Raw genomic sequence first — 26,843 nt, forward strand, 5'->3', positions numbered from 1 at the left:
TGTCAGATCGGCGCGTGCGCGGACCGAGCTGCAGCGGAGGTAGAGCGGAGGTGGATACGAATCGCGGCCGAGCCGAGTCGGAGCTGGTGAACACCATGCTGTCGCCGGAGGCGGAGCGGGTGCTTCGGTACCTCGTGGAGGTGGAGGAGCTCGCCGAGGAGGTGCTGGCGGACAAACGGCAGGTAGGAGGCCCGTCCGCGGGACTGGGGCCCGGGTTTGGCCTGACGGCGAGCGCCTAGGAAAACGCGCGTGGTCTGGAACTGGCTCCAGCTCGGGCTCTCCGTGAGTTGACCTAGGCTTGTGGGCCAAGGGCTGTGACGACAGACCGGGCGGTTGTGAGATCACGTGGGTCAAATGCGTGGCACGGCACCTTGCTTCACTCTTTTATTTAGCATATATTAAGTGAGCGCCTGTTTGTGCCAGGCCTTTCCTCTCTCGCCAACTTTTCTCTGCCTCTTGCCCTGCCTTCTGGATGCGACCCATTACCCCTTTGGGCGTTTGGTTGACCTGAACCCCTTTTTCAAAATGCAGTTCTTGGGCCACCTCACCGACCTGGGCTGCACCGCCCCAGTCCAGGCCCTGAGTGGAGAAGAGGAACAGAAAAGAGCCCTGAGTGGTCTAGTGATTGCGCAGGAGTGGGGACGTGGTAGGAGCGTGGGGCCTTGGCCGTGGAGGGCCATGTAGACCTGCACAGGGAGTTTGGGTCTGGTTTTAATGGAAATGCCAAGGGTTTTAAGGGAGTTCGTGGTGGGAAAAGATGCTCAACATCACTAATTATTAGGGAAATGCAAATCAAAACTACAATGAGGTATCACCTCACACCAGTTGGAATGGCAATCATCAAAAAATCCACAAAAAAAAAATGCTGGAGAGGGTGTGGAGAAAAGGGAACCCTCTTGCACTGTTGGTGGGAATGTAAACTGATACAGCCACTGTGGAGAACAGTATGGAGGTTCCTTAAAAAAACTAAAAATAGAACTACCATATGACCCAGCAGTCCTGCTACTGGGCATATACCCTGAGAAAACCATAATTCAGAAAGTCACATGTACCCCAGTGTTCATTGCAGCACTATTTACAATAGCCAGGACATGGAAACAACCTAAATGTGTCTATCGACAGGTGACTGGATAAAGATGTGAGATATATCCATATATATATCCATATATATAATGGAATATTACTCAGCCATAAAAAGGAATGAAATTGGGTCATTTGTAGAGATGTGGATGGACCTAGAGTCTGTCATACTGGGTGAAGTAAGTCAGAAAGAGAAAAACAAATATCGTATATTAACACATATATGTGGAATCTAGAAAAATGGTACAGATGAACCTATTTGCAGGACAGGAATAGAGACACAGATGTAGAGAATGGATGTGTGGACACGGGGGTGAAGGGGAGGGTGGGATGAATTGGGAGATTAGGTTTGACATAAATACACTACCATGTGTAAAATAAATAGCTAGTGGGAGCCTGCTGTATAGCACAGGGAGCTCAGCTCGGTGCTCTGTGATGACCTAGATGGGTGGGATCGGGGATTGGGGAGGGAGGTCCAAGAGGGAGGGGATATATGTATACATAATAGCTGATTCACTTCATCGTACAGCAGAAACTAACACAGCATTATAAAGCAATTATACTCCAAATAAATAAATAACAAAAAATTAAAAAAAACAGTAACCTATGTAGTGGGTCCTGTTCCTGTCTCCGTTTTTCAGAGAGGTGAAATCACATAGCTCATAGTGGACAGCAGGATTCAAACCTGGGTATTCAGCTTCAGAGCCAGTGCTGTCAGGCAGTATGCTGTACTGCCTGCTTACTCCCTTTGTAGCTGTTGGGCTGTTACCACCATCTCAGTGCCAACACCTCTGCTGTTCTGATCTAATATTGTTGGGTTTTTCATGATACTAGGTCAGAATCAACTGGAGGAGCTTGTCCAGGGAGTGGTTTGCACTCTCCTAGTGATTCTGAAATGCCTTAAAGCTTGAGAACTAGTGCTTCAGTGGATAATAAAAATAAAAATTACCTATTTAGTCATTAAACGTTTCCCCAGCACCTCCTCTTGGGGGAAGACACCTGGACAAAGCATTGTTTTTAAGGAGCTGGAAGCTGAGTGGGGGAAGAAATACCTTCACACATCAGTCCATTTTAGGCAGGACATTGGAATTAACCTAGGAATGATGCCTTGTCTCTGTTAGGTTTTAATAGCCCTGGTCTGTTGGGAGTACAGGCTGGGGTAAGAAGTAGCTGAGTTCCTTCCTGCCCCCGTGCTTTTCAGATTGTGGACCTGGATACCAAAAGGAATCGGAACCGGGAGGGCCTGAGGGCCCTGCAGAAGGATCTCAGCCTCTCTGGTAAGCCTAGACCTCCTCGCTGCAGCCCAGGAGGCCTGTTCCGTTTTCCTTCTAAGGCCTTTGACTTGTCCCTGATAGAGACTGGGCAGGAGGCCACAGGCATGTAGCACAGCCCGTGGAGATGGGGGAGACGGTATTGCAGGTCTGACATAGACTGTGGCTCAGGGTTTCAGCAGCTACTCTGCTTTAGTTTTCTCTATGATACTTCCTCAGTAACAGGTTGTTAGCTGCCAGCTTATCAGTGATGGCACTGGGAAAGTGCTGGGGGGTATAAAAACCCCCAGCACTTGAAAATTGTGAATTGAAAATTCACAATTTGAAAATTGTGAGAAAGCTGAAGAAGGAATTGGACATGGGGTAGGTTTTGGAGAAGGGGATAGTGGCTCTTTAGATGAGGCCAAGTGGTTGTGACAGAGTAAGGAGCAGGGGAGGGGTGTGTGATGAGGCTGAAGAGGTGGGCAGAGGCCAGGCCATAATGAAGGGCCTTGAGGGCCAAGGGTTTAAAGTGCACTGGGAAGCCTAAAACCTTCCAGTTTCTTCTCGTCTCACCAGAGTAAAATCCGGAGTCCTGCAAGACCCCATGGAATCCGGACTTCCTTGAACTCTCCCACATCATCTCCTCTGCTCTCCCCCTTACTCATCGGCTCCACCCTCGCTGGTCTCCTTGCTGTTCCTAACGCCCCGGCACATTACTGATCTTTGCTGTTCCTGGTTCCTCTGCCTGGCTTGCTCTTTCCCCAGGTGTCTGCAGGGCTTACACCCTCACTTTCTTTGGGTCTCTGCCCAAATGGCACATAATCAGTGAGGCCATACCAGACTGCCTGGTATAAATGACAAACTCCTTCCCTACTTTGGCATTCTCCATCTCTCTTACCCTGCTTTAGTTTTCTCTACGATATTTTTCAGGGTCTGACAAATCATATCTTTGTTTATTATCTTTACTTTTTTGTTTATTCCCTCTCCTCCACTATAACGTAAGCTATAAGAGCAGGAACTTTGTCCTGTTCTGCTGTGTTCTCAGCATCTAAAACAATGCCTGGCATAAAAATATTTGTTGAAGGAATGACTGTTTGCCATTTCAGAAGACGTGATGGTTTGCTTTGGGAACATGTTTATCAGGATGCCTCACCGTGAGACGAAGGAAATGATTGAGAAAGGTAAGGCCTCCTGGGCAGGGGTCAGGAACAGGTCCCCCCGCACCCCCCAGCCTTGGTCTTAACCCAGAACCGAGAGTCAGGCTTTCTTTGGGCAGCAGCTTGATGAGAGGCGGCTGTGTGCATGTTAATCCCTGCTCTGCCACTGAGTTATTTCCTCATCTCTAAAAGGGGGACACTTCTACGTAGCACAGTTGTTGTGAAGTTGAGCTAAAACAGGACGCGTGCCTAGTACAGTGCTTGTTTATCAGTGAGGAATGAGTTGGACTGCAAATAACAGAAATCCAGCAAATTGAGGGTTAAGGAAATAGAGTTCTGTTTTTCTTATGTAAGAAGTTGTCCAGAGATGGGCAGTACAGGACTGGCACAGCTGTTCAGCAGTGTCATCTTAACATATTCTCATGGTTATTGTGTCATCATTGAAGGCCTCATGTTTGAGTGCCAGGCTGGAGAAAAGGCAGAGGGTTTTCTCCATATATGGCCTTGCCTTCTATTTTGCAAATAAGGCCGTCCGCCTCAGGGACTTCTGCTGATACCTCATTTGCCAGATTTAAGGCACATGCCCAGACATAGCTGCCAGGGAGCCTGGCAGAGGAGCTCTTATTTTTCACATCCCCTGCAACAGCAAGTGGGTTGAAAATGGACGTTTGGGAAGAGTGAACCTCTAGGGTCTGCCACAGCCTTTATACACAACATATGTTACTCAGATCTCACAACTACGTTCCTGGAGGCTCTTTGGAGGAGCGTCATAAAGGCAAAAGGTCAGGCTACAAATGGGTCCTTGGCTGGGAAAAGGGCAAGTTATGCATGTTTTCTCTTCCGTACCCCTGAAAACATGTGGGCCAGGAGGACCAACAAGGTTGCCTCTGTCCCTGAAAACAGGGTATCTCTATCCCTATTGAAACCGAAATTCTAGCAAAGGAAACTAGGTCAGCTTGGAGGAGAAGCTTGCGGCTGTCTTGTTGAAAAACATACACTAATATCATGGTCATAAAATTAAGAGTCGTCATTTCACTTGGGTGGAGGCTGGAGGCTGCTCAGACTAAGCTTCCAGGGGCATCGCCTGCCTGGGTTCAGGATCCTCAGCTCTCTTAGCCCACAAGTGTGGTCTTGTCTCTGACATAGAGAAGGTCTGTGACATCATCACCTCTGGTTCTCAGGGATGGACACAGGCTAAAGAAGCTTGTGTGAGACTGTGGTTCCTCATTTACAGTGAGAACCGGAACCACTGCCCAGGCCAGAAGGCTCGGCTGGTTAGGGCTTTTACCCATCAGAAAGAGTGAAAGCCTGTGAGGAAGACAGGAATGTCACTCATGAGTGGATGAAAACAGAGCTGGTGGAGTTGGTTGGGTGGCAGCAGGCAGTTGCACTACTTACCGTGCATCTGCCTTTGGGTGCAGCCCGTCCTGTAAGACAGCCTTCTCTTCACAGCCCTGAATTAGGCTAAGCGTGAGCATTAGGCTGAACGTTGACTGTTTGCATATCAGTCACCACAATCCTGCCTTTGTGAAAACCCCTCACCTTGATGAATGTGGGTTTGTGAAATTCCTCAGCCACCTATTTTCCATCCATCTTAGGGTAGGCTGGGTCTAGGTTCTTCTTTTTGTTCTTACATTTGAATTTTCCATAATTTCACTGTGGGAGGGTGACCTAAAATCCTGGCGTTGCCGTCCCCATCCAGTGGCCAGGGTACTTTGCATAATGAAAACAGTTCGGTGAACTGTGAGTCGGGACTGGTGTGCTCAGCCCTGTTTTGGGCTCACTCAGGGGTCGGGGCAGGTCATGTCCCTTCTCTAGCCTTTAGTTTCTTCCTCAGCTGGTCTCCGAAGTCCCCTTTTCCTTCCCACATGCTGAGACCCCTTGCTCTTAAGGGGGCTGGGGAGAGGCTGGCATCCTTAGATCTGTCTATAGTATAACCTCATTTTGTTTACCCATCTCATTTTTTCAGATCAGGAACATCTGGATAAAGAAATAGAGAGGCTCCGGAAACAACTTAAAGTGAAGGTCAATCACCTCTTTGAGGCCCAAGGTATTGGCCTGGGGGCTGGGGGTGGGGCTGGAAACCAGGAGGGGAGACAACCATCAACACGGACTTTGAAGGCAGGGGTGGGAAGCCCCTCCAGGTGGGCAGTGACCCGGGCAGCTGGTGAGTGGCACCGAAGCTGTGGGCAGTGGGCAGGGTTGTCTCGAGCCGCCCAGAGATGGAATGGACGGGAAGTTTGTGGGATCTTATTCCTGTCACAAGTTCTTTTCAGGCACCAGGAATGGCCTGGGATATCTCACATTTATGCCAGGGCATGGTGTCGGGACTGGGATAGCTCTGACTAAGGGTCAGAAGGCCTCAGTCAGGTGGTCCAGGTTAGAGCTGAATTTCTAGGTAAACCAAACCACTCCATATTGGTCACAGTCTGGTGCAAACCTGGAGGTTTCTAGACAGCAGTCATGACTCTGCAGGTTCCTGGTGACTCAGGAGCAGGTGTCGATGCGCATTGTTCAGTGCATTGCAGAATTTGAGGTCCATTTCTGTCAGACCTCAAGGCCAAGTGTTTGGCAGCATGAATGCAGTGTAAGCCCCTTTCCCAGGCCTGACTCCAGGGCCAGTAGGTTGGACAGCAGGAGCCCCGACTCGCTGATGAATTGTCTTCTCTCCCTAGGCAAACCGGAGCTGAAGGGTTTTAACCTGAACCCCCTCAACGAGGATGAGCTTAAAGCTCTCAAGGTCATCTTGAAAGGATGAAATTTAAGAACCAAGTGGCGGACCTAAGACCAGCATCCCCCCTGGGATCATGGAGGACCTAGAACTCTCCAGCCTTGACACCTGCAAGGACAGGATCTACTCTGCAAGGGGACAGTTGTGAGGAATCTGGCCATAGCCCTTGTATGAAGCTTCTTTGTCTGTAGCACTTGGCTATTTTGTGACGGCAGGAGGGAACCCTCAGCCTGCCGGTATCTGCCGGGCCTGACCACTGGGGCTGGGTGGACACAAGGCCCATTGACAGGCCCTGGCAGCCACCAGGAGGTGGGAGGGGGCAGCGCTTGTGGGGGTGTGAGAATGACTGCAACAGGCACTTCTCAACAATGGCCTGCTATTGAAATGGGCCCCGGGCAGGGGGAAGAGTGGGAGCTTCATTCCAGCATTCCTCTCAGAAAGAGAGAGACACATTTTCAAGCAGTGTGTGTAACGGAATTGGAATAAAGCAGGAGGCTCAGAGGACGCTCCTGTCCTGAATGAAGGACAGAATCTTGGTGCTTCATGGCCTGCCATAGGCAGACACGCAGTCCCCCTGCACTGCCTCTATTTGGGCCCATCTTCCTGCTTGCCCCCAGGACGGAGCCCAGAGTAGGTGCTGCGTATCAACCTGCTGCGGCTGCTCTGTAGTCAGGAAGGCCTTGCAGAGTCCTGCATCAGAGGTGGGTGAGGGGCTGCGTCTTACGGTGCTGCCCTTGTGCAGGATGCGCCTCCACCGGCTCTGAAAGCAGGACCCGGGCCAGTGCTGCTTGGAGTTCCCATCTGCCTTCAGGGTCTGCGATCCTGATATGAATGTGCCGTGAGGGATGTCTTTCGTGTGCCTCGAGGGCTCAATAAATGTTACCTACATGAATGAATAGCAGCTTCTAGTCTTCACCTCATTCAGTCCTTAATTGAGGGCATGCCACTCCTTTAGGATACCATCTATGAAGGGGCAGTGGTTCCTCCTTGAAATGATGTCAGGATTAGATAGGCAGTAACAACAGAAGATGGCAGGATGGAGAGGGCACTCCATTTGGTTCCAACCAGGTTATGTGGGGAATCAGGCTGGCATGGCCAGATTCTGTGTTTTCTTCAAGATAATCTAGAAATTTAGATTTTTAGGTTGAATCCTCCGTTTTTTAAATACTGCTAATTCAGAAAATTTTTTACAACTTGGGTGTTGGCCAACAAAACACTTTACATAAGTCAAATTTGGCCCAGACCTATGATTTTGCATCCTCTTGAGTTTTCTTAGTAGAAATTGCTGGGTTTTCCCCATGATAGTCCTAAGAAGTAGGGAGGTGGAATTGGAAACTAAATGTCCACAGTAGATTAAAGAAATTGATAACTCCAAAAAGTGGAATACTATACAGCTGTAATCAAGAATGAAGAAGCTCTGAGCACTGATTTGAAACAAGCTCCAAGATACATTAAAGTGAGAAGCAAGGACAGGTGTCTAATAAGCTCATAATTTGTGTGCAAACAATTATGTGGTTCCTTTGGAATAGAAACTGCATGGTGGGGCACAGGGTGCAAGGGAAGGACATGTTCCCTTTGGTTGATACTGTTTGGTATGACTTTGGTTGATACGGTCTGGTATGACTGCCTGGCTCACAGTTGGTCTCTCTGAACATTGCCACTGCCTGTCTGGCTGAGGGTGGATGCTAGGCCAAAGAAGAGCCAATCAGATTCTTTCTCCTGGAAAGACGTGGAATCCATGCCTAGGGTTGTCTGGGCTTGCCCCAGTCACAGGGATGAGGGAAGTCCCCACACTCTGGAGGCAGGAGGCCCAGAATGGCCTGGCTTCAGGCCTTCCCAAGGCTGGCTGATTCACTTAGATTTCCCAGTGTTTTCCTTTCAAAAGCCCTCCCCCCCCTCCCCTCCCCCCCCTCCCCTTCCGTTTCTTTCCCTCCACAGTCAGATTCTTGAAGCCAAAAGAACTGTCCTGAAGGGGGGAGAGTGATTGATAGAGGGAGCTGACTAGGGTCCCTTGGTAGGTCGCCCTGGAGCAATTAGCCACCAGCCCACTCTTGTTGCAACTTCTCTTCAACCTAGAGGAGGCGTAGGAATGTGGAAAATGCAGACATTCTTACTTGTGCCCAACTCCGCAAGCCATCTCTGCCTGCCAGCCCAAGGCTTTCTGGTCTAAAAAGCTCAGCTCCCAACCTCAAACAGGAAGGCTCAGAGAGGCACCTAGGTCACCCATCTGACTTCGATAAGTGCACCTTTGCAGAGACTGTCTCTAAGTAGGATCTGCCTTCCTGATCCTTACCTTGTCCATGGGTTCCCTGACATGCAGTCAGGGTATTGTAAGGAGGGCAAGATGTATATAAGGCTCAGTCCTTCCCCAGACCGCCAGTAAACACAGTCTAGTAACTGCTTGCTTTGCAAACACAGCTTAAGTTCCATAAACCCTGAACCCTTGCTCCTGGAGGATCTTTTCAACACTGATCCCCTGAGAGACATCAAAGGGTCAAAGCCAGGAAGATTTGGTTGCACCCGACAGCAGCCCCTGAGCCAAGCCTGGAGCCCGAATAAGGACTGTAATCCTTTATTAGATGTGATCTCTGGCGTAGCAGAACTTGCTGCATTTGTCCTCTTCGGGCCTGACCGCCAAGCCAGCCCATCCGTCAAGGTTAAAGTCTATCCAGTCCTGGGGATTGGCTCTCCTGGTGCAGAGATGCCCAGGGTGGGGTGGGGGTGCCAGGCTAGCAAAGCAGCTGCCAGGCCGGAGGGAGGGGGAGGGAGGGGGTGGTGAGTGCTCTGAGGTGCTGCTGTGCTGGAAACTGGGAGCAGGGAGAGGACTGGCGTGGCACCTCCCCGGGTCGCTCTGCTCTGCGCCGGGGATTAGTTGGGAGTTTTCTTCTGACCTTGAAGGGAGCGGAACAGCTGCCTCAGCTGTTTTTTCCGATCATTGACACAGCCTGGAAGGGAAGTGGAGTGTTGCCTGGGATGGGTTGTCCCAAGTAGAGGGGGATTTAAGGGGAGTGGAGGGGCCTGTGCTCCCACTACCTGCGGGAAGAGGGGACAGCAGGAGCCATGCAACCACGGATGGCCTATGGTTTGCATCCTGGCTCCCCTCCTGACTGTCATGGCCCTTAGGCAGGTCATTTACCTCTTTGAGCATCTGTTTTCTCATCTGTAAACCAGGATACCTGCTTTATGGGGTGAATGTAAGGATCATCAAAAGAAGGTAATATTCACTGAGGGCTTACCTCAAACCAGGGACTGCTTCAGGTCCAGAATGTGGACTGACTTGTTGAGCTTTCACGGGACTAACGTGTACGAGAGAAAACTGAGGCTCGGAGAGGTTAAGTAGTTTACTCCAAATCACACAATAAGCAGGACTGAGGGCTGAACCCAGGCTATCAAACTCCAGAGGCCCAGCTCTTAACCACTACCCCACATTGCCTTACCTTCTGGCTTTGCTCTGAAAATGCACTTAAAGCTGGCACAGTGCCTGGCACCTAATTGGTTAAATGTTAGCTTTCTTCCCTTATCCAACCCCATGTGTCAGGCACTTTCATCTAAGAGATGGCTCTTTCCCGCAAGTGGCCCCTACTCTCATGAAAATGTCCCAGGCAGTCCATGCTGAGAGGCTGACATGACCTCCCCTCTCTGAGCACGTTCACAGTGTTCCCTTCCTTTTGCGCTCAGAGCTGATTCTTTTTTTTTTTTTTTTTTAAACATCTTTATTGAAGTATAATTGCTTTACAATGGTGTGTTAGCTTCTGCTTTATAACAAAGTGAATCAGTTATACATATACATATGTTCCCATATCTCTTCCCTCTTGCATCTCCCTCCCTCCCACCCTCCCTATCCCACCCCTCTAGGTGGTCACAAAGCACCAAGCTGATCTCCCTGTGCTATGCGGCTGCTTCCCACTAGCTATCTATTTTACATTTGGTAGTGTATATATGTCCATGACACTCTCTCACCCTGTCAAATCTCACCCCTCCCCCTCCCCATATCCTCAAGTCCATTCTCTAGTAGGTCTCTGTCTTTATTCCCATCTTGCCACTAGGTTCTTCATGACCTTTTTTTTTTTTTTTTCCTTAGATTCCATATATATGTGTTAGCATACTGTATTTCTTTTTCTCTTTCTGACTTACTTCACTCTGTATGACAGACTCTAACTCCATCCACCTCATTACAAACACCTCCATTTCATTTCTTTTTATGGCTGAGTAATATTCCATTGTATATATGTGCCACATCTTCTTTATCCATTCATCCGATGATGGACACCTAGGTTGCTTCCATGTCCTGGCTATTGTAAACAGAGCTGCAATGAATATTTTGGTACATGACTCTTTCTGAATTATGGTTTTCTCAGGGTATATGCCCAGTAGTGGGATTGCTGGGTCGTATGGTAGTTCTATTTTTAGTTTTTTAAGGAACCTCCATACTGTTCTCCATAGTGGCTGTATCAGTTTACATTCCCATCAACAGTGCAGGAGGGTTCCCTTTTCTCCACACCCTCTCCAGCATTTATTGTTTCTAGATTTTTTGATGATGGCCATTCTGACCGGTGTGAGATGATACCTCATTGTAGTTTTGATTTGCATTTCTCTAATGATTAATGATGTTGAGCATTCTTTCATGTGTCTGTTGGCAATCTGTATATCTTCCTTGGAGAAATGTCTATTTAGCTCTTCTGCCCATTTTTGGATTGGATTGTTTGTTTTTTTGTTATTGAGCTGCATGAGCTGCTTGTAAATCTTGGAGATTAATCCTTTGTCAGTTGCTTCATTTGCAAATATTTTCTCCCATTCTGAGGGTTGTCTTTTGGTCTTGTTTATGGTTTCCTTTGCTGTGCAAAAGCTTTTAAGTTTCATTAGGTCCCATTTGTTTATTTTTGTTTTTATTTCCATTTCTCTAGGACCTGGGTCAAAAAGGATCTTGCTGTGATTTATGTCATAGAGTGTTCTGCCTATGTTTTCCTCTAAGAGTTTGATAGTGTCTGGCCTTACACTTAGGTCTTTAATCCATTTTGAGTTTATTTTTGTGTATGGTGTCAGGGAGTGTTCTAATTTCATACTTTTACATGTACCTGTCCAATTTTCCCAGCACCACTTATTGAAGAGGCTGTCTTTTCTCCACTGTATATGCTTGCCTCCTTTATCAAAGATAAGGTGACCATATGTGCGTGGGCTTATCTCTGGGCTTTCTATCCTGTTCCATTGATCTATATTTCTGTTTTTGTGCCAGTACCAAACTGTCTTGATTACTGTAGCTTTGTAATATAGTCTGAAGTCCGGGAGCCTGATTCCTCCAGCTCCATTTTTCGTTCTCAAGATTGCTTTGGCTATTCGGGGTCTTTTGTGTTTCCATACAAATTGTGAAATTTTTTGTTCTAGTTCTGTGAAAAATGCCAGTGGTAGTTTGATAGGGATTGCATTGAATCTGTAGATTGCTTTGGGTAGCAGAGTCATTTTCACAATGTTGATTCTTCCAATCCAAGAACATGGTATATCTCTCCATCTATTTGTATCATCTTTAATTTCTTTCATCAGTGTCCTATAATTTTCTGTATACAGGTCTTTTGTCTCCTTAGGTAGGTTTATTCCTAGATATTTTATTCTTTTTGTTGCAATGGTAAATGGGAGTGTTTTCTTAATTTCACTTTCAGATTTTTCATCATTAGTATACAGGAATGCAAGAGATTTCTGTGCATTAATTTTGTATCCTGCTACTTTACCAAATTCATTGATTAGCTCTAGTAGTTTTCTGGTAGCATCTTTTGGATTCTCTATGTATAGTATCATGTCATCTGCAAACAGTGACAGCTTTACTTCTTCTTTTCCGATTTGGATTCCTTTTATTTCTTTTTCTTCTCTGATTGCTGTGGCTAACACTTCCAAAACTATGTTGAATAATAGTGGTGAGAGTGGGCAACCTTGTCTTGTTCCTGATCTTAGTGGAAATGGTTTCAGTTTTTCACCATTGAGGACAATGTTGGCTGTGGGTTTGTTATATACGGCCTTTATTATGTTGAGGAAAGTTCCCTCTATGCCTACTTTCTGCAGGACTTTTATCATAAATGGGTGTTGAATTTTGTCGAAAGCTTTCTCTGCATCTATTGAGATGATCATATGGTTTTTCTCCTTCAATTTGTTAATATGATGTATCACGTTGATTGATTTGCGTATATTGAAGAATCCTTGCATTCCTGGAATAAACCCCACTTGATCATGGTGTATAATCCTTTTAATGTGCTGTTGGATTCTGTTTGCTAGTATTTTGTTGAGGATTTTTGCATCTATGTTCATCAGTGATATTGGCCTGTAGTTTTCTTTCTTTGTGACATCTTTGTCTGGTTTTGGTATCAGGGTGATGGTGGCCTCGTAGAATGAGTTTGGGAGTGTTCCTCCCTCTGCAATATTTTGGAAGAGTTTGAGAAGGATAGGTGTTAGCTCTTCTCTAAATGTTTGATAGAATTCGCCTGTGAAGCCATCTGGTCCTGGGCTTTTGTGTGTTGGAAGATTTTAAATCACAGTTTCAATTTCAGTGCTTGTGATTGGTCTGTTCATATTTTCTATTTCTTCCTGGTTCAGTCTTGGCAGGTTGTGCATTTCTAAGAATCTGTCCATTTCTTCCAGGTTGTCCATTTTATTGGCATAGAGTTGCTTGTAGTAATCTCTCATGATCGTTTGTATTTCTGCAGTGTCAGTGGTTACTTCTCCTTTTTCATTTCTAATTCTATTAATTTGAGTTTTCTCCCTTTTTCTCTTGATGAGTCTGGCTAATGGTTTATCAATTTTGTTTATCTTCTCAAAGAACCAGCTTTTAGTTTCATTGATTTTTGCTATTGTTTCCTTCATTTCTTTTTCATTTATTTCTGATCTGATCTTTATGATTTCTTTCCTTCTGCTAGCTTTGGGGGTTTTTTGTTCTTCTTTCTCTAATTGCTTTAGGTGCAAGGTTAGGTTGTTTATTCGAGATGTTTCCTGTTTCTTGATGTAGGCTTGTATTGCTATAAACTTCCCTCTTAGAACTGCTTTTGCTGCATCCCATAGGTTTTGGATCGTCGTGTCTCCATTGTCATTTGTTTCTAGGTATTTTTTGATTTCCCCTTTGATTTCTTCAGTGATCACTTCGTTATTAAGTAGTGTATTGTGTAGCCTCCATGTGTTTGTATTTTTTACAGATCTTTTCCTGTAATTGATATCTAGTCTCATAGCGTTGTGGTCGGAAAAGATACTTGATACGATTTCAATTTTTTTAAATTTACCAAGGCTTGATTTGTGACCCAAGATATGATCTATCCTGGAGAATGTTCCATGAGCACTTGAGAAAAATGTGTATTCTGTTGTTTTTGGGTGGAATGTCCTATAAATATCAATTAAGTCCATCTTGTTTAATGTATCATTTAAAGCTTGTGTTTCCTTATTTATTTTCATTTTGGATGATCTGTCCATTGGTGAAAGTGGGGTGTTAAAGTCCCCTACTATGATTGTGTTACTGTCAATTTCCCCTTTTATGGCTGTTAGTATTTGCCTTATGTATTGAGGTGCTCCTATGTTGGGCGCATAAATATTTACAATTGTTATACCTTCCTCTTGGATCGATCCCTTGATCATTATATAGTGTCCTTCTTTGTCTCTTGTAATAGTCTTTATTTTAAAGTCTGTTTTGTCTGATATGAGAATTGCTACTCCAGCTTTCTTTTGATTTCCATTTGCATGGAATATCTTTTTCCAACCCCTCACTTTCAGTCTGTATGTGTCTCTCGGTCTGAAGTGGGTCTCTTGTAGACAGCATATATATGGGTCTTGTTTTTGTATCCATTCAGCCAGTCTGTGTCTTTTGGTGGGAGCATTTAATCCATTTACATTTAAGGTAATTATCGATATGTATGTTCCTATTCCCATTTTCTTAAATGTTTTGGGTTTGTTATTGTAGGTGTTTTCCTTCTCTTGTGTTTCTTGCCTAGAGAAGTTCCTTTAGCATTTGTTGTAAAGCTGGTTTGGTGGTGCTGAACTCTCTCAGCTTTTGCTTGTCTGTAAAGGTTTTAATTTCTCCATCAAATCTGAATGAGATCCTTGCTGGGTAGAGTAATCTTGGTTGTAGGTTTTTCTCCTTCATCACTTTAAGTATATCCTGCCACTCCCTTCTGGCTTGCAGAGTTTCTGCTGAAAGATCAGCTGTTAACCTTATGGGGATGCCCTTGTGTGTTATTTGTTGTTTTTCCCTTGCTGCTTTTAATATGTTTTCTTTATATTTAATTTTTGATAGTTTGATTAATATGTGTCTTGGTGTGTTTCTCCTTGGATTTATCCTGTATGGGACTCTCTGTGCTTCCAGGACTTGATTAACTATTTCCTTTCCCATATTAGGGAAGTTTTCAACTATAATCTCTTCAAATATTTTCTCAGTCCCTTTCTTTTTCTCTTCTTCTTCTGGGACCCCTATAATTCGAATGTTGGTGCGTTTAATGTTGTCCCAGAGGTCTCTGAGACTGTCCTCAGTTCTTTTCATTCTTTTTTCTTTATTCTGCTCTGCAGTAGTTATTTCCACCATTTTATCTTCCAGGTCGCTTATCCGTTCTTCTGCCTCAGTTATCAGAGCTGATTCTTGAGGCAACTCTGTGGTCATTTGATCTTGTGCCAGGCACACTGATGGCACTCACGAATGGTGGCTGACTGACAATCCCCATGGGCACAACTACTGACCTGGAGGTGTCTGCCATCTTCTCAGCACCCCAGAGCCCCATCCCTGCCTCCTAGGCACTCACCAGCCATCAAGGCTTCACTGAGCCGAGAGTCCACTAAATGCATCCCCAGGGTTTTCCAAAGTGAGTTCCATGGAACCTTAGCTTTAACTATAATTGGCTCATTCATAATTCTCAAACCCTGTGTCCAGTACAAATCTCTTCTTGGAGTTCTAGACTCATCTCTGAGTTATCTGTTTATCTTTTCACCAGATCTCAACACATCCCTAACTCATTTCATCAGTGCTCTTCCACCCCCAGCCAGCTCCTCCTGTATTCAAAACCACCCACCCAGACACTCAACTGGAGACTTCTGAAGCACTGGCTCTCAACCTAAGCTGTGCTTTAGACTTATCTGGGAGCTTTGAAAAATACTGATGTCCAAAGGTTTTTATCTCCAACAGGCATCAGTATTTTTTAATTCTCCCGCATGATTCCGATGTTCAGCCAAGGTGGAGAACCACTGTTCTGAATCTTTGCTACTCAAACAGGGTCCAGGAACCAGCAGCATTGATATCTGAGGTGGATTGTTAGCAAAGGCGGCTGCAATGATATTCCCAGTCCTATATGCACCTCTCTGCAAAGTGACTGTGCTGCTCCTCCCATCAAGAAGTGGAGTCTATCTCATTGTCCCCTGAAACTGGGCTGGACTGGCTTTGGCTAATGGATTGTGGCGGAATGACATTGTGGGATTTCTGAGCCTAGGCCTCAAAAGGCTTCACTACGTCTTCTCTCGCCCTCTTGGAACCCTGAGACTACCATGTGAAGAACCTGGGGCAGGGCTGCTGGAGGATGAGTGGCCACCTGGAAAGAGAGGCTGCTGACAGTCAGTCTCAACCACCACACACGTGAATGAGGCTATCCTAGACCATCACGTCTCAGCAAATCTGCTAGATGCCTGCAGCCCTGTGAGAGACCCCGGGCAACACCTGAAGAATCATAAGCAAATAAGATAGTTGTTTTAAGCTGCAAGGTTTTAGGAGGGTTTGTTACACAACAGTAGCTTGTTAGGTATGCAGACTCTTAGCCCCCTGCTCCAGACCTACTGAATCGTAACTGCATTTTAACAAGATTCCCAGGTGATTGTCTGCACAACTTGAAAGCATTGTATAGTCATCCTCCAACAACACCATGGGCAGGCACTAGGGGTCTGCTGTGGGAAAACCATTCACAAACCTTCTCTCCTTTGCTTTCCTCAAGGCAAACTACTTGACTTCCCAGGCTTCCATGCGGCTGAGGTGCCATGTGACCCAGTTCTAGTGGGTGAGAAGTCAGCAGAGGTTGCTGGGAGGGCTTCCCTTTTGGAATAAAGAGTCAAAGCTTGAAAGAAAGGCTTTGGCCCTTGGGCCTTCCTGTCTCTTCCTGCCTGAGACAAGGACACGGTGTCTGGAGTTGGAGCAGCTGTTTTGTAGCCATGAGGCAAAAAGCATGAGCATCAAGGCAACATGCTGAGAGTGGCAAAGCAGAAAGAGGAAAGAGCTGGGTCCTTGTGCAGCTGTTGTGTACAGCCTACCCCATGACTTCCTGTGGCTCAATATAAATCAGTTCCTATCTGTATAACTATTAGTTGGCTTGTTAGTGTTTGCAGCCAAACCCAATCCTAAATCATACCAAACTCTAAAAGATACTTAAAACTTCTTTTCGTCAAAAAAGAGGAAAAAAAAAAAAATGCCACAAACAAAATTTAAAAAGCAAAATGACAAACTCAGGAAAATGTTTACAATAAGTTTGACAGAGGGATAATATCCTCAATATATTAATATCCAAGGCCTTTACAAATTTAGAAAAATGTAAGCCCATTGAAAAATAGGGTATGGACAGCTTACAAAAGAAGAAATGCAAATTTTAAATCTGAAACCCCACCCATAATCAATGGAATGCACAGAAAACAAGTCAATATTTTTACCTATGAAGTTGGCAAAGGTTTTTTGTTGTTGTTTTAAATTCAGAACTGGCAAATTTGTGTAATATTTCCAAGAAAGCAATTTGACTGTAATAAGTCCATCCTTTTGACCCAGTAATTCTATTCCTAGGAATCTGTCCTAATGAAACAGCCAGAGTTTCAGCTGAGCTTTATGTGAGAGGATGTTCTCACAGGGTTATTTATAAAAGTGAAAAACTGGAATCATGCCAAATGCTCAATTATATGAAATTGATTTCATAAATTTGGGGATGTTTTACAGCCTATGGTAATTTTGGTTTTAATTGTGCTAAGGGACAAGCACTAGTAGCCAAGCATTCGTGTTTTGGAGTCAGACAGACTGGGGTTCAAGTTCCCGCTCACCACTTATAACCAAGACCATCAGCAAATGATGTAACATCTGAAGGCCATTTCCTCATCTGTAAAATAATAAAAGCTGCCTAAAAATTAAATGAGATAATGTATGTAAATAGTTAGTCTGGGCCTGGCCATAGAATGTTTCCAAAAGAGAGGCTCTTATTATTGAATGAGATGAAAAACGCTACATGGGAAAGTTAGACTCAAAGCTCCAGCCCAATGCCAATTTTGTAAAAGAAAAAGTATGAATATATGCATTTTTGAAAAACTGGATGGAAACACACCAGATTGTTAAAGATGGTTACGTCTGGATGTTTTTTTTCATTTTCTTCTTTAATTTTCAAATATTCTACGAGTGTGAATAATTTTTATAGTCAGGGAAATTTTTCACTTTTGAAAAACCAAATTTAAAGTCAAGCCCTGAAGTCCTTAATTTCTCTTAACAACATATCGTACTTTTTGTGTGGGTGCCACTTAAGCCTTTTGAAATCCACCTCGTGACAGATTAATACTATCTCTCACTACGTGCCCCGCAGTATTCTAGGCATATATTAAGAAAGAAACTATTTAATCTCTGTTTTACAGATGAGGAACAGAGAGGTTAAGTCCCTTGCCCAAGGTCACACAGCTGGTAAATTGTAGATCAAATTAAAACAGTCTAACCACTGTGGCAAGCTGCCTCTTAGACTACTTGGCACCTCCCATGACTCATCCCTGGTGCCCACTCCCCACCTGGCCCCACATACCAAGGTGTGTGTTGGTCACAAAGTTCCCCATCCCCAACAGGTCATGAGCCCCGTCTTCTCTGCTGACAGGGCCATCGTTCCACATGAGGTCAAAGCCTCCCACTCGCTTCTCCCTTCCCGTGAGTCTGGACAGGCAGAAGACAAAAAGGGTTAATGAAGGTGCACCTGGTAGGGCCCTAAGACTCAAGCCAGGTCCCTGACCGTTCCCTGCACCCGACTGGCGCCCACCCTGTCAGAGTACCTTCTTTTGTCCATCCATTCACTGGCCGTTTCCCAGGCGCCTACACAGGCCTCAGAGGGGTTATCCCCCATTTGTCCCCAGGCTTCCACACTTGCCCCCAGTAACATGCACCTATTCGTGCTTTCTGGTTTAAAGTCTGCTGTTCTTCCCAGACCACAGACTCCATGAAGGCAGGGAATAGGCCTGTCGTGTCCTTTATTGTGTCCCCAGTGTGTGGCACAAGGCCTAGCACATAGTAGGGGCTCAAATGTTTGTTGAATGAATAAGTGATGGTGGATATAGTGGACACCTGAGGTTCTGCCTGCTCAGCATACATTTCACCTTTTTTTAGCCTGTGGGTACCTGGGTTTTTCTTTTGAAAACCATGCCTCCCTCTCTCACTCTCATGGCTCAGGTGGGGTTAACCCCACCCCCTGGGAGGTGGGCACAATACCTAGGCCAGGTCAATCAGAGTCACAGTGATTGGTTCCGGGATGGGCATGCAACTCAATCCCCACCAATGAGCAATGAGAGTCAGCCCTCAAACTTTTGCTGGAATAATTGGGGAAAAGCTAATACGGAGGAAAGAGCTGAGAGAGAGGGAAGTGACAACAGACAAACCAGCCAACACTGCCTGAGCCATTCCTGAAGTCAAACCCTGTATCTTTCTATTATATACACATCGTTATATCAATAAATAGCCTCTTACTGAGCACTTTCTGTGAGTTAGACACTTTATAATAAATTATCTTGGTAAATTAACAAACCTGAGAGGTAGATAGATATGAAATCTCCCATTTTACGGATGAGAAAACTGAGGATCAGAGAGGTGAAGTGAGTGGTTCAGGGTCCCACAGTCAGGAAATATTGAGGAAATCCTGCTGGACCAAATCTCAGAAAGCTGTAGTTGGCCTGCTCTGCTGGGACAGGGCTGAGTCCCTGGGCCAGGATCTGACTGTGTGGACATTGCAGTTTCTCCATCTGTAGAATGGTGGGGCGGGGGTGACAGAGCCATCTCTGAGGGCCTCTCAAGTCCCAAGGTTCTGAGTTCTCTATCCTCCTCGGTGGGAACCCTGATTGTCAGGTACGGGGATGCGTGAGCAAGGTTGCTCTCCCTCACCTGGCCTCCATGTCCACGACGTGCAGGGTGTCTTCCAGGAGGCAGGTCTTGAGCTCATAGTCCTCCTGGCTGCTGGCTGTCAGTGATGGGGATGCATTGACCTCCAGGAGCCACCTGGGGAGGGAGGGGAGTAGAGAATCTTAAGTTTACCTGGTCCCTGAGGCCCCTGGAATTTCACTGAGAGGATAGATGGGGTGCCTGGGTCTCACCCTCAATTCAACCAGGGTTGCTCTCTCCACATTTCCATTTGAAGAAAGGTTTCAGGGGATAAAACTTTTTTTTTTAATTTGTTTTATTTATTTATTTATGTTTGGCTGCGTTGGGTCTTCGTTGCTGCGTGCAGGCTTTCTCTAGCTGCAGCGAGTGGGGGCTACTCTTCATTGCAGTGTGCAGGCTTCTCATTGTGGTGGCTTCTCTTATTGCGGAGCACGGGCTCTAGGCGCACAAGCTTCAGTAGTTGTGGCACGCAGGCTCGGTAGTTGTGGCTCGCGGGCTCCAGAGCGCAGGCTCAGCAGTTGTGGTGCACGGGCTTAGCTGCTCCGCGGCATGTGGGATCTTCCCAGACCAGGGCTCGAACCCGTGTCCCCTGCATTGGCAGGTGGGTTCTTAACCACTGCGCCACCAGGGAAGCACAAAACTTTTGAAAACAGCTGTCACAGACTTGGGCAATCCCCACAGGGTCCAGGTGGTGACTTATATGAAGCAAGTTGGTGGGGGTAAGAATGATTTTGCTGCCCTCATGCTTATTATCGCTTTTCCTTCTTTCAAAAGAGCTGTGAGTACAAGAAAAACTCCTTTCCTAGTGAAACTTTGCCCATAAATGGTAACCAGCCTGACATGTCAGGGGGTGGGGAGTAGCAGGGAGGGGTAGGGACTGTGGTGAGCCGGAACGAGCATTCCATGTCTAAAGGGGTGGCTATGGAGGCCCTAGGAGAGCGTCGCCCTGTGAGAATGCGAACCCAGAATTGCAAGATCCTCTGACTCTTCCAGAGAAGCCAAAAAATCCAGAGTTTTGTGTAAACATCTTCCAGTTATTGGAGACTGTCAATGAAAATCAACCAAATGAAAAAAACATTCTGAAGGCCAAACTCAAAGTGTCTGCAGGCCAAAAGCAGCCCAAGGGCCGCCAGCCTGCAACCGCTTGTTTTGTGCAACCCTGTCATTTTACAGACAGGAATCTGGGGCACAGAGAGGGGAGGGCTCACCCAGCAGGTCAGTGGGAGACTAGGGCCCCCTTTCCACTATCTTCTGCCTCCTGCCAAGCTTGTTTCCCCCTTCGGTGTCCACTTTAATGCCCATAGCACATCTTGCATCCCCGGGGGCAAGGGAGAGAGACCCGCTGGTGCCCGGCCCCTGTTTCTCTTGAACTTGGGCCCGACTTAGGTCTTGCTCTAGGGCTCCTACTCCTGGCTCAGAAAGCCCCGCAACAGCTATACAGTTACCCTGGGGAGGGGGTTGGGTCCAGGAACCACAGTGCTGTGGGAGCAGCTCAGCCCAGGAACATGGACCCTGGGCCTGGCTCGGCCCTTGACTTACTGCATGACCTCAAGCTGCCTCAACAACCCCACTGGGCTCCTGTGCCCTGTTGTATCATGTGAGGGCCATCACTGGGTTCCCTGATAGTTCAGATTTGTTCTTCTCATCAGCTCAACCTCCTCGTGGGCACTGGGAGGGCACAAAATTCTTGGCAGGGATCGACATGGTAACAGTATTCCCTTACATGGCACTTTGCATCCTCAAAGCCCCAGGACTAACAGAGGGGAAGCTTCTTGCCTGATAGGAGGGGAGGATCGCTGACTCAGCAGATGCTCAGGAAAGGCCTCAGTGCCAGGCATGGGGCTCAGTACCTCACTTCTTCCTCATAACAATCTTATAGGCACAGTGACCATTTTATTTTTATTTTTTAATTTTTTTTGGCCGCACCACGCAGCATGCAGGATCTTAGCTCCCCGACCGGAGATCGAACCCGTGCCCCCTGCAATGGAAGCGCAGAGTCTTAACCGCTCGACCACCAGGGAAGTCCCACAGTGACCATTTTATAGACAGGCAAGCTGAGGCACAGAAAAAGAAAGTGTGCCCCACTAGGAAGTGGCAGAGCTGAGCTCAAACCCGGGCAGTCTGGGTGCAGAGTGTGTAAAACATCCCTCCAGGCTCTCCGGGCCGCGAGCCCATCCACTTACGGCTTGAGGTCCTGGTCTATGAGGATGTCATAGCCATACAGCTCGAAGCAGTGCTTGTCGCTGATGATCACCTTCTGCACGCTCTGCAGGCTTCTGATGAAGATGTTGTCCATGTCACTGAAGAGCGTCTCCACTGCCTCGGGCCCGTGCTTGGACGCCAGATACTGCCGGAAGCGCTGCAGCATCCACTTGCAGCCCTGGGACCCCGCCGCCGGGTTGGGAGAGGGAGCCTCAGTCAACCCGGACCTGGCCTGTCCAGACCATCATTTACCATCAGCACAGCCCCCAGGCTTGGACGAGAGGGGCCCAGGCCTGAGTCCTGTGATTAGGAGAACCCCAAGTGTGTCCCTCCTTGAAGGACGAAGATTCTACACGCCCAAGAGCTTGTGCCTCTCTTTCTAGAGCACAACCTGCTATCCACCACCCCAGAAGTCCCTGACAAAATGCCCTGCGCCAGCTTCCTCCCTGGGCCTGCCCTCATGCAGACAGACTGCCCTGACCATGTGTGCACCCCAAGGCCCAGGGAGTCACCAACAGCTTGCTGTTTTGGCGGGGTGGGTGTGTGTGTGTGTGTGTTTGCAGGAAGCCCCCTCGGGGTGATGGGGAGCTGGGGACCAGCTCTTCCTGTGTTCTTCTGTTCTGGCTTTTAACTCTGAGAAGTCTGAGTGTTCTAAATATGAACCTGGCCTTGCAGGTTATTAGATAGATAGATGATAGATGATAGATAGATAGATAGATAGATGATTGATAGGAGTATATCTGTCAAGGTAGGAGGATACAACACATTTTGTTAAAGGGTGTGTTCGTTTGATTTGTAACTCTTAAATATTTAGACACATGATGTGTGGGCCTCCATTTGTACTCTTGCCCTGGGCCCTGCAAACGGGAAGGGTGACCTGACCTCACTGGAGAACTCTCTTGGGCTCCTTGGCATCCCTCCTCCTCACCCCAACCCAGTCCCAGAGGCCATACCTGGAGGGCAGAAGCCCAGGTTCCTCACCTTCTTTGGGTGGTAGTCGGGAGACATCTTTTGCACAGCGACATTGGTGAGGTGAACATCTGGCAGAGATTAGTGGTCAAGGGCCAGTGCGGACAAGAAGGTGCTGAGCCCTGCACCATGTAGCCCCCAGGGACCAAACTGAGACCCTTGCTTGGGAATTGACGGGGGAAGGCTACCAAACAGCCCAGAGGTCACATGCTTTGCAGTCAGATGGGCTCGGGTTCAAATTATGCCTGCATCTATCTTTACTGGCTGTGGGCCCCTGAGCAAGTCACTGAACCTCTCTGAGCCTGTTTCCCCACCTATTAAATGGGGGCGCGTAGTAGTATATTGACCTCACAGGGTTATCTGAAAAATCAGATAAGATGCTGTGTAGAAGCACCTCTTACAGTGCCTGGCGTGGCTGATATTAGATTAGGATTGTTCCACTCAAGAGGAGAGAACACTTTCTAACATGTAGAAAGACCAAATACAGAACAGCCCTCTCAGGACATTGTGAGCTCTCTGTCACTAGAGGGGTTCAGGCTGGGTGGCCACTTTGTAGGAATATCAGAGAAGTGACCCAGCACTGGGATGGGGTCAAGTTGGCCGCCTTTGAAGTCCCAGCCCTGAGAGTCTGCCTTTTGGTATCATTACCATCGTCACCACCAGTAACATTGGCAGCACTTTGCAGCTTACAGAGCATGTCCACACACTTCAGCTCATGTATTCCCCAAATCATTCCCATCTCACAGAAGAGACCTTCGAGGCTCAGAGAGGTTGGCAGCCACTCAGAATACCCCCTTCTCAACATCCTCCTCCACATAGCTAAGTAGGATGGATCCCTAAAACCTTGTGTAGTGAAAAGACATAACTTTCACTTGAACTTGTTGGTGAGACAGGCTGAGACCTTTGCTGCAGTGCTTGCACCTGGATACACAGAAACTACAAGGGACTAAAAGTAACTGCATGCATGCGCAGTTGGGGCAAGTTATGGACAACAAGATACAAAGAGACCAAAAAGCCCAACTGCCACTTCTGAAGAGCCAGGAGCAAAAGCAGAGGGTCGGGAGCAAAAGCAGAGTATTGCACATGCCCCCTACACACCACCACCACCAAAGGGGTAGGCAAACCACCTAAGCCACCCTTCTGGCCCAACCCCTGGACACACCCCTACCCTCATCCCATATAAGGAACCAGCTCCCCCCACCTTGGTGAGCAAGCCAGTAAGGGAACTTGTTACTTGTTCTTGCTCCCCACTGCTGCAGCAGGGGCCCCAGTAAAGCCTTGGCTGAACTTCTTCTCTGGCCTCTGATCAATTTCTATTGATTGAGGAGGCCAAGAACCCTGGTTGGTAACATTGGGACATTTCACAGATGGGGAGGTAGAGGCTCTAGGTCACTGACCCAAGTCTAATTCCCCTAACACGTATGTTTCTCCAGGTTTGTGGCATATTGGACAGGGCTTCAGCCTCTCCAGAGAAGATGGTTATTCTCTGCAGCACCATTTTTCCTAGAATGTCTTCTTTAGGGCTTTTCAAAGACTTTTTTTTTTTCACATTTGTCTGAGAGATTTTCTGCCTTAATTTCAAAAGAATAAGCACATAACAAACCACTAAAAGGAAGAGAGCCCTTACATTTTTGGTCAATTGATTTTCGAAAAGGGTGCCAAGGCAATTAAGTGGGGGGAAGCAAAGTCTTTCCAACAAATAGGGTGGGGATGCCTGGTTATCCATGTGTGAAAGAATAAAGTTAGACCCCTTCTTCATACCACAGACAAAAATTAACTCCAAATGGACCACAGACCTAAATATAAGAGCAAAAAGTATAAAGCTCTTAGATTAACATTTAGGAATAAGTCATTGCAACCTTGGGTTAGGCAGAGCTTCTTAGCTGTGACAACAAAAACACAGGTGAAATACATGCAGAAAAAGCTTTTGACAAAATTCAACACTGATTTATGATTTAAAAATTCTCCAGAAAGTAGGCATAGAGGGAACCTAGCTCAACATAATAAAAGCTATATATGACAAACCCACAGCCAACATCATTTTCAATGGTGAAGAACTGAAAGCATTTCCTCTAAGATCAGGAACAAGACTCTTACCACTATTATTCAACATTGTTTTGGAAGTTTTAGCCACAGCAATCAGAGAAGAAAAAGAAATAAAAGGAATCCAAATTGGAAAAGAAGGAGTAAAACTGTCACTGTTTGCAGATGACATGATACTATACATAGAAAATCCTAAAGATGCCACTAGAAAACTACTACAGATAATCAATGAATTTGGTAAAGTAGCAGGATACAAGATTAATGCACAGAAATCTCTTGCATTCCTATACACTAAAAACGAAAAATCAGAAAGAGAAATTAAGGAAATACTCCCATTTATCATTGCAACAAAAAGAATAAAATACCTAGGAATAAACCTACCTAAGGAGGCAAAAGACCTGAATGCAGAAAACTGTAAGACACTGATGAAAGAAATGAAAGACGATACAAACAGATAGAGAGATATACCATGTTCTTGGATTGGAAGAATCAACATTGTGAAAATGTCTACACTACCCAAAGTAATCTACAGATTCAATGCAATCCCTATCAAATTACCAATGGCATTTTTCAGAGAACTAGAACAAGAAATTTTACAATTTGTATGGAAACACAAAAGACCATGAATAGCCAAAGCAATCTTGAGAAAGAAAAACGGAGCTGGAGGAATCAGGCGCCCTGACTTCAGACTATATTACAAAGCTACAGTAATCAAAACGGTATGCTACTGGCACAAAAACAGAAATATAGATCAATGGAACAGGATAGAAAGCCCAGAGATAAATCCATGCACCTATGGTCACCTTATCTTTGACAAAGGAGGCAAGAATATACAATGGAGAAAAGACAGCCTCTTCAGTAAGTGGTGCTGGGAAAACTGGACAACTACATGTAAAAGAATGAAATTAGAACCCTTCCTAACAGCAAACAAAAAATAAACTCAAAATGGATTAAAGACTTAAATGTAAGGTCAGACACTATAAAACTCTTAGAGGAAAACATAGGCAGAACACTCTATGACATAAATCACAGCAAGATCCCTTTTGACCCACATCCTAGAGTAATGGAAATAAAAACAAAAAAAAAACAAATGGGACCTAATGAAACTTAAAAGCTTTTGCACAGCAAAGGAAACCATAAACAAGACAAAAAGACAACCCTCAGAATGGGAGAAAATATTTGCAAATGAAGCAACTGACAAAGGATTAATCTCCAAAATATACAAGCAACTCATGCAGCTCAATATCAAGAAAACAAACAACCCAATCCAAAAATGGGCAGAAGACCTAAATAGACATTTCACCAAAGAAGACATACAGATGGCCAACAAACACATGAAAAGATGCTCAACATCACTAATCATTAGAGAAATGCACATCAAAACCACAATGAGGTATCACCTCACACCGGTCAGAATGGCCATCATCAAAAAATCTACAAACAATAAATGCTGGAGAGGGTGTGGAGAAAAGGGAACCCTCCTGCACTGTTGATGGGAATGTAAACTGATACAGCCACTATGGAGAACAGTATGGAGGTTCCTTAAAAAACTAAAAATAGAACTAGCATATGACCCAGCAATCCTACTACTGGGCATATACCCTGAGAAAACCATAAGTCAAAAAGATACATGTACCACAATATTCATTGCAGCACTATTTATACAATAGCTGGGACATGGAAGCAACCTAAGTGTCCATCGACAGATGAATGGTTAAAGAAGATGTGGCACATATATACAAGGGAATATTACTCAGCCATAAAAAGGAACGAAATTGAGTTATTTGTAATGAGGTGGATGGACCTAGAGTCTGTCATACAGAGTGAAGTAAGTCAGAAAGAGAAAAACAAATACCGTATGCTAACACACATATATGGACTCTAAAAAAACGGTACTGATGAACCTAGTGGCAGTGCAGGAATAAAGGTGCAGACGTAGAGAATGGACTTGAGGACACGGGGGGAGAAGGGGAAGCTGGGATGAAGTGAGACAGTAACATTGACAAATATACACTACTAAATGCAAAATGGATGGCTAGTGGGAAGCTGCTGCATAGCACAGGGAGATCAGCTCAATGCTTTGTGACAACCTAGAGGGGTGGGGTAGGGAGGGTGGGAGGGAGGCTCAAGAGGGAGGGGATATGGGGATATATGTATACATATAGCTGATTCACTTTGTTGTACAGCAGAAACTAACACAGCATTGTAAAGCAATTATACTCCAATGAAGATGTTAAAAAAAATTACATTGAGATTAAAAAAAAGATAAGCACAGGTGGCAATAGAAAAAGTAGATAAATTGGACTTCATCA

The 26,843-nt window shown here is 45.9% G+C and overlaps 2 protein-coding genes across 2 annotated transcripts in view; one reads left to right on the forward strand and one right to left on the reverse strand.

Moving 5' to 3' along the window:
• Nucleotides 1-7,117, forward strand: PDRG1 (p53 and DNA damage regulated 1). The gene is made up of 5 exons (XM_061208668.1): nt 1-182; nt 2,282-2,357; nt 3,440-3,514; nt 5,460-5,540; nt 6,166-7,117. The coding sequence occupies exons 1-5, from the start codon at nt 96-98 to the stop codon at nt 6,246-6,248; spliced, it is 402 nt and encodes a 133-aa protein (XP_061064651.1). The 5' UTR covers nt 1-95; the 3' UTR covers nt 6,249-7,117.
• A 1,972-nt stretch (nt 7,118-9,089) lies between these two features.
• Nucleotides 9,090-26,843, reverse strand: part of TTLL9 (tubulin tyrosine ligase like 9) — a 70,966-nt gene continuing 53,212 nt past the window's right edge. The window contains exons 10-14 of the mRNA XM_061209051.1: nt 22,501-22,559; nt 21,501-21,697; nt 19,321-19,434; nt 17,981-18,105; nt 9,090-9,166 (exon numbers count right to left, since the gene is read on the reverse strand). Of these exons, the coding sequence (XP_061065034.1) occupies nt 9,090-9,166; nt 17,981-18,105; nt 19,321-19,434; nt 21,501-21,697; nt 22,501-22,559 (572 nt within the window). The remainder of the gene's footprint in view (nt 9,167-17,980; nt 18,106-19,320; nt 19,435-21,500; nt 21,698-22,500; nt 22,560-26,843) is intronic.

The sequence above is a fragment of the Eubalaena glacialis genome, chromosome 13 (assembly GCF_028564815.1).
Source record: "Eubalaena glacialis isolate mEubGla1 chromosome 13, mEubGla1.1.hap2.+ XY, whole genome shotgun sequence".
NCBI lineage: Eukaryota > Metazoa > Chordata > Mammalia > Artiodactyla > Balaenidae > Eubalaena > Eubalaena glacialis.

What these genes read in the sequence shown, in the direction of transcription:
- PDRG1 (XM_061208668.1), top strand. Translation starts at nt 96, where the DNA reads ATGCTGTCGCCGGAGGCGGAGCGGGTGCTTCGGTACCTCGTGGAGGTG. An exon ending in GAAGGAAATGATTGAGAAAG is followed by an intron (nt 3,515 to 5,459) that starts GTAAGGCCTCCT and finishes TCATTTTTTCAG; the next exon opens with ATCAGGAACATCTGGATAAA. An exon ending in TCACCTCTTTGAGGCCCAAG is followed by an intron (nt 5,541 to 6,165) that starts GTATTGGCCTGG and finishes TTCTCTCCCTAG; the next exon opens with GCAAACCGGAGCTGAAGGGT.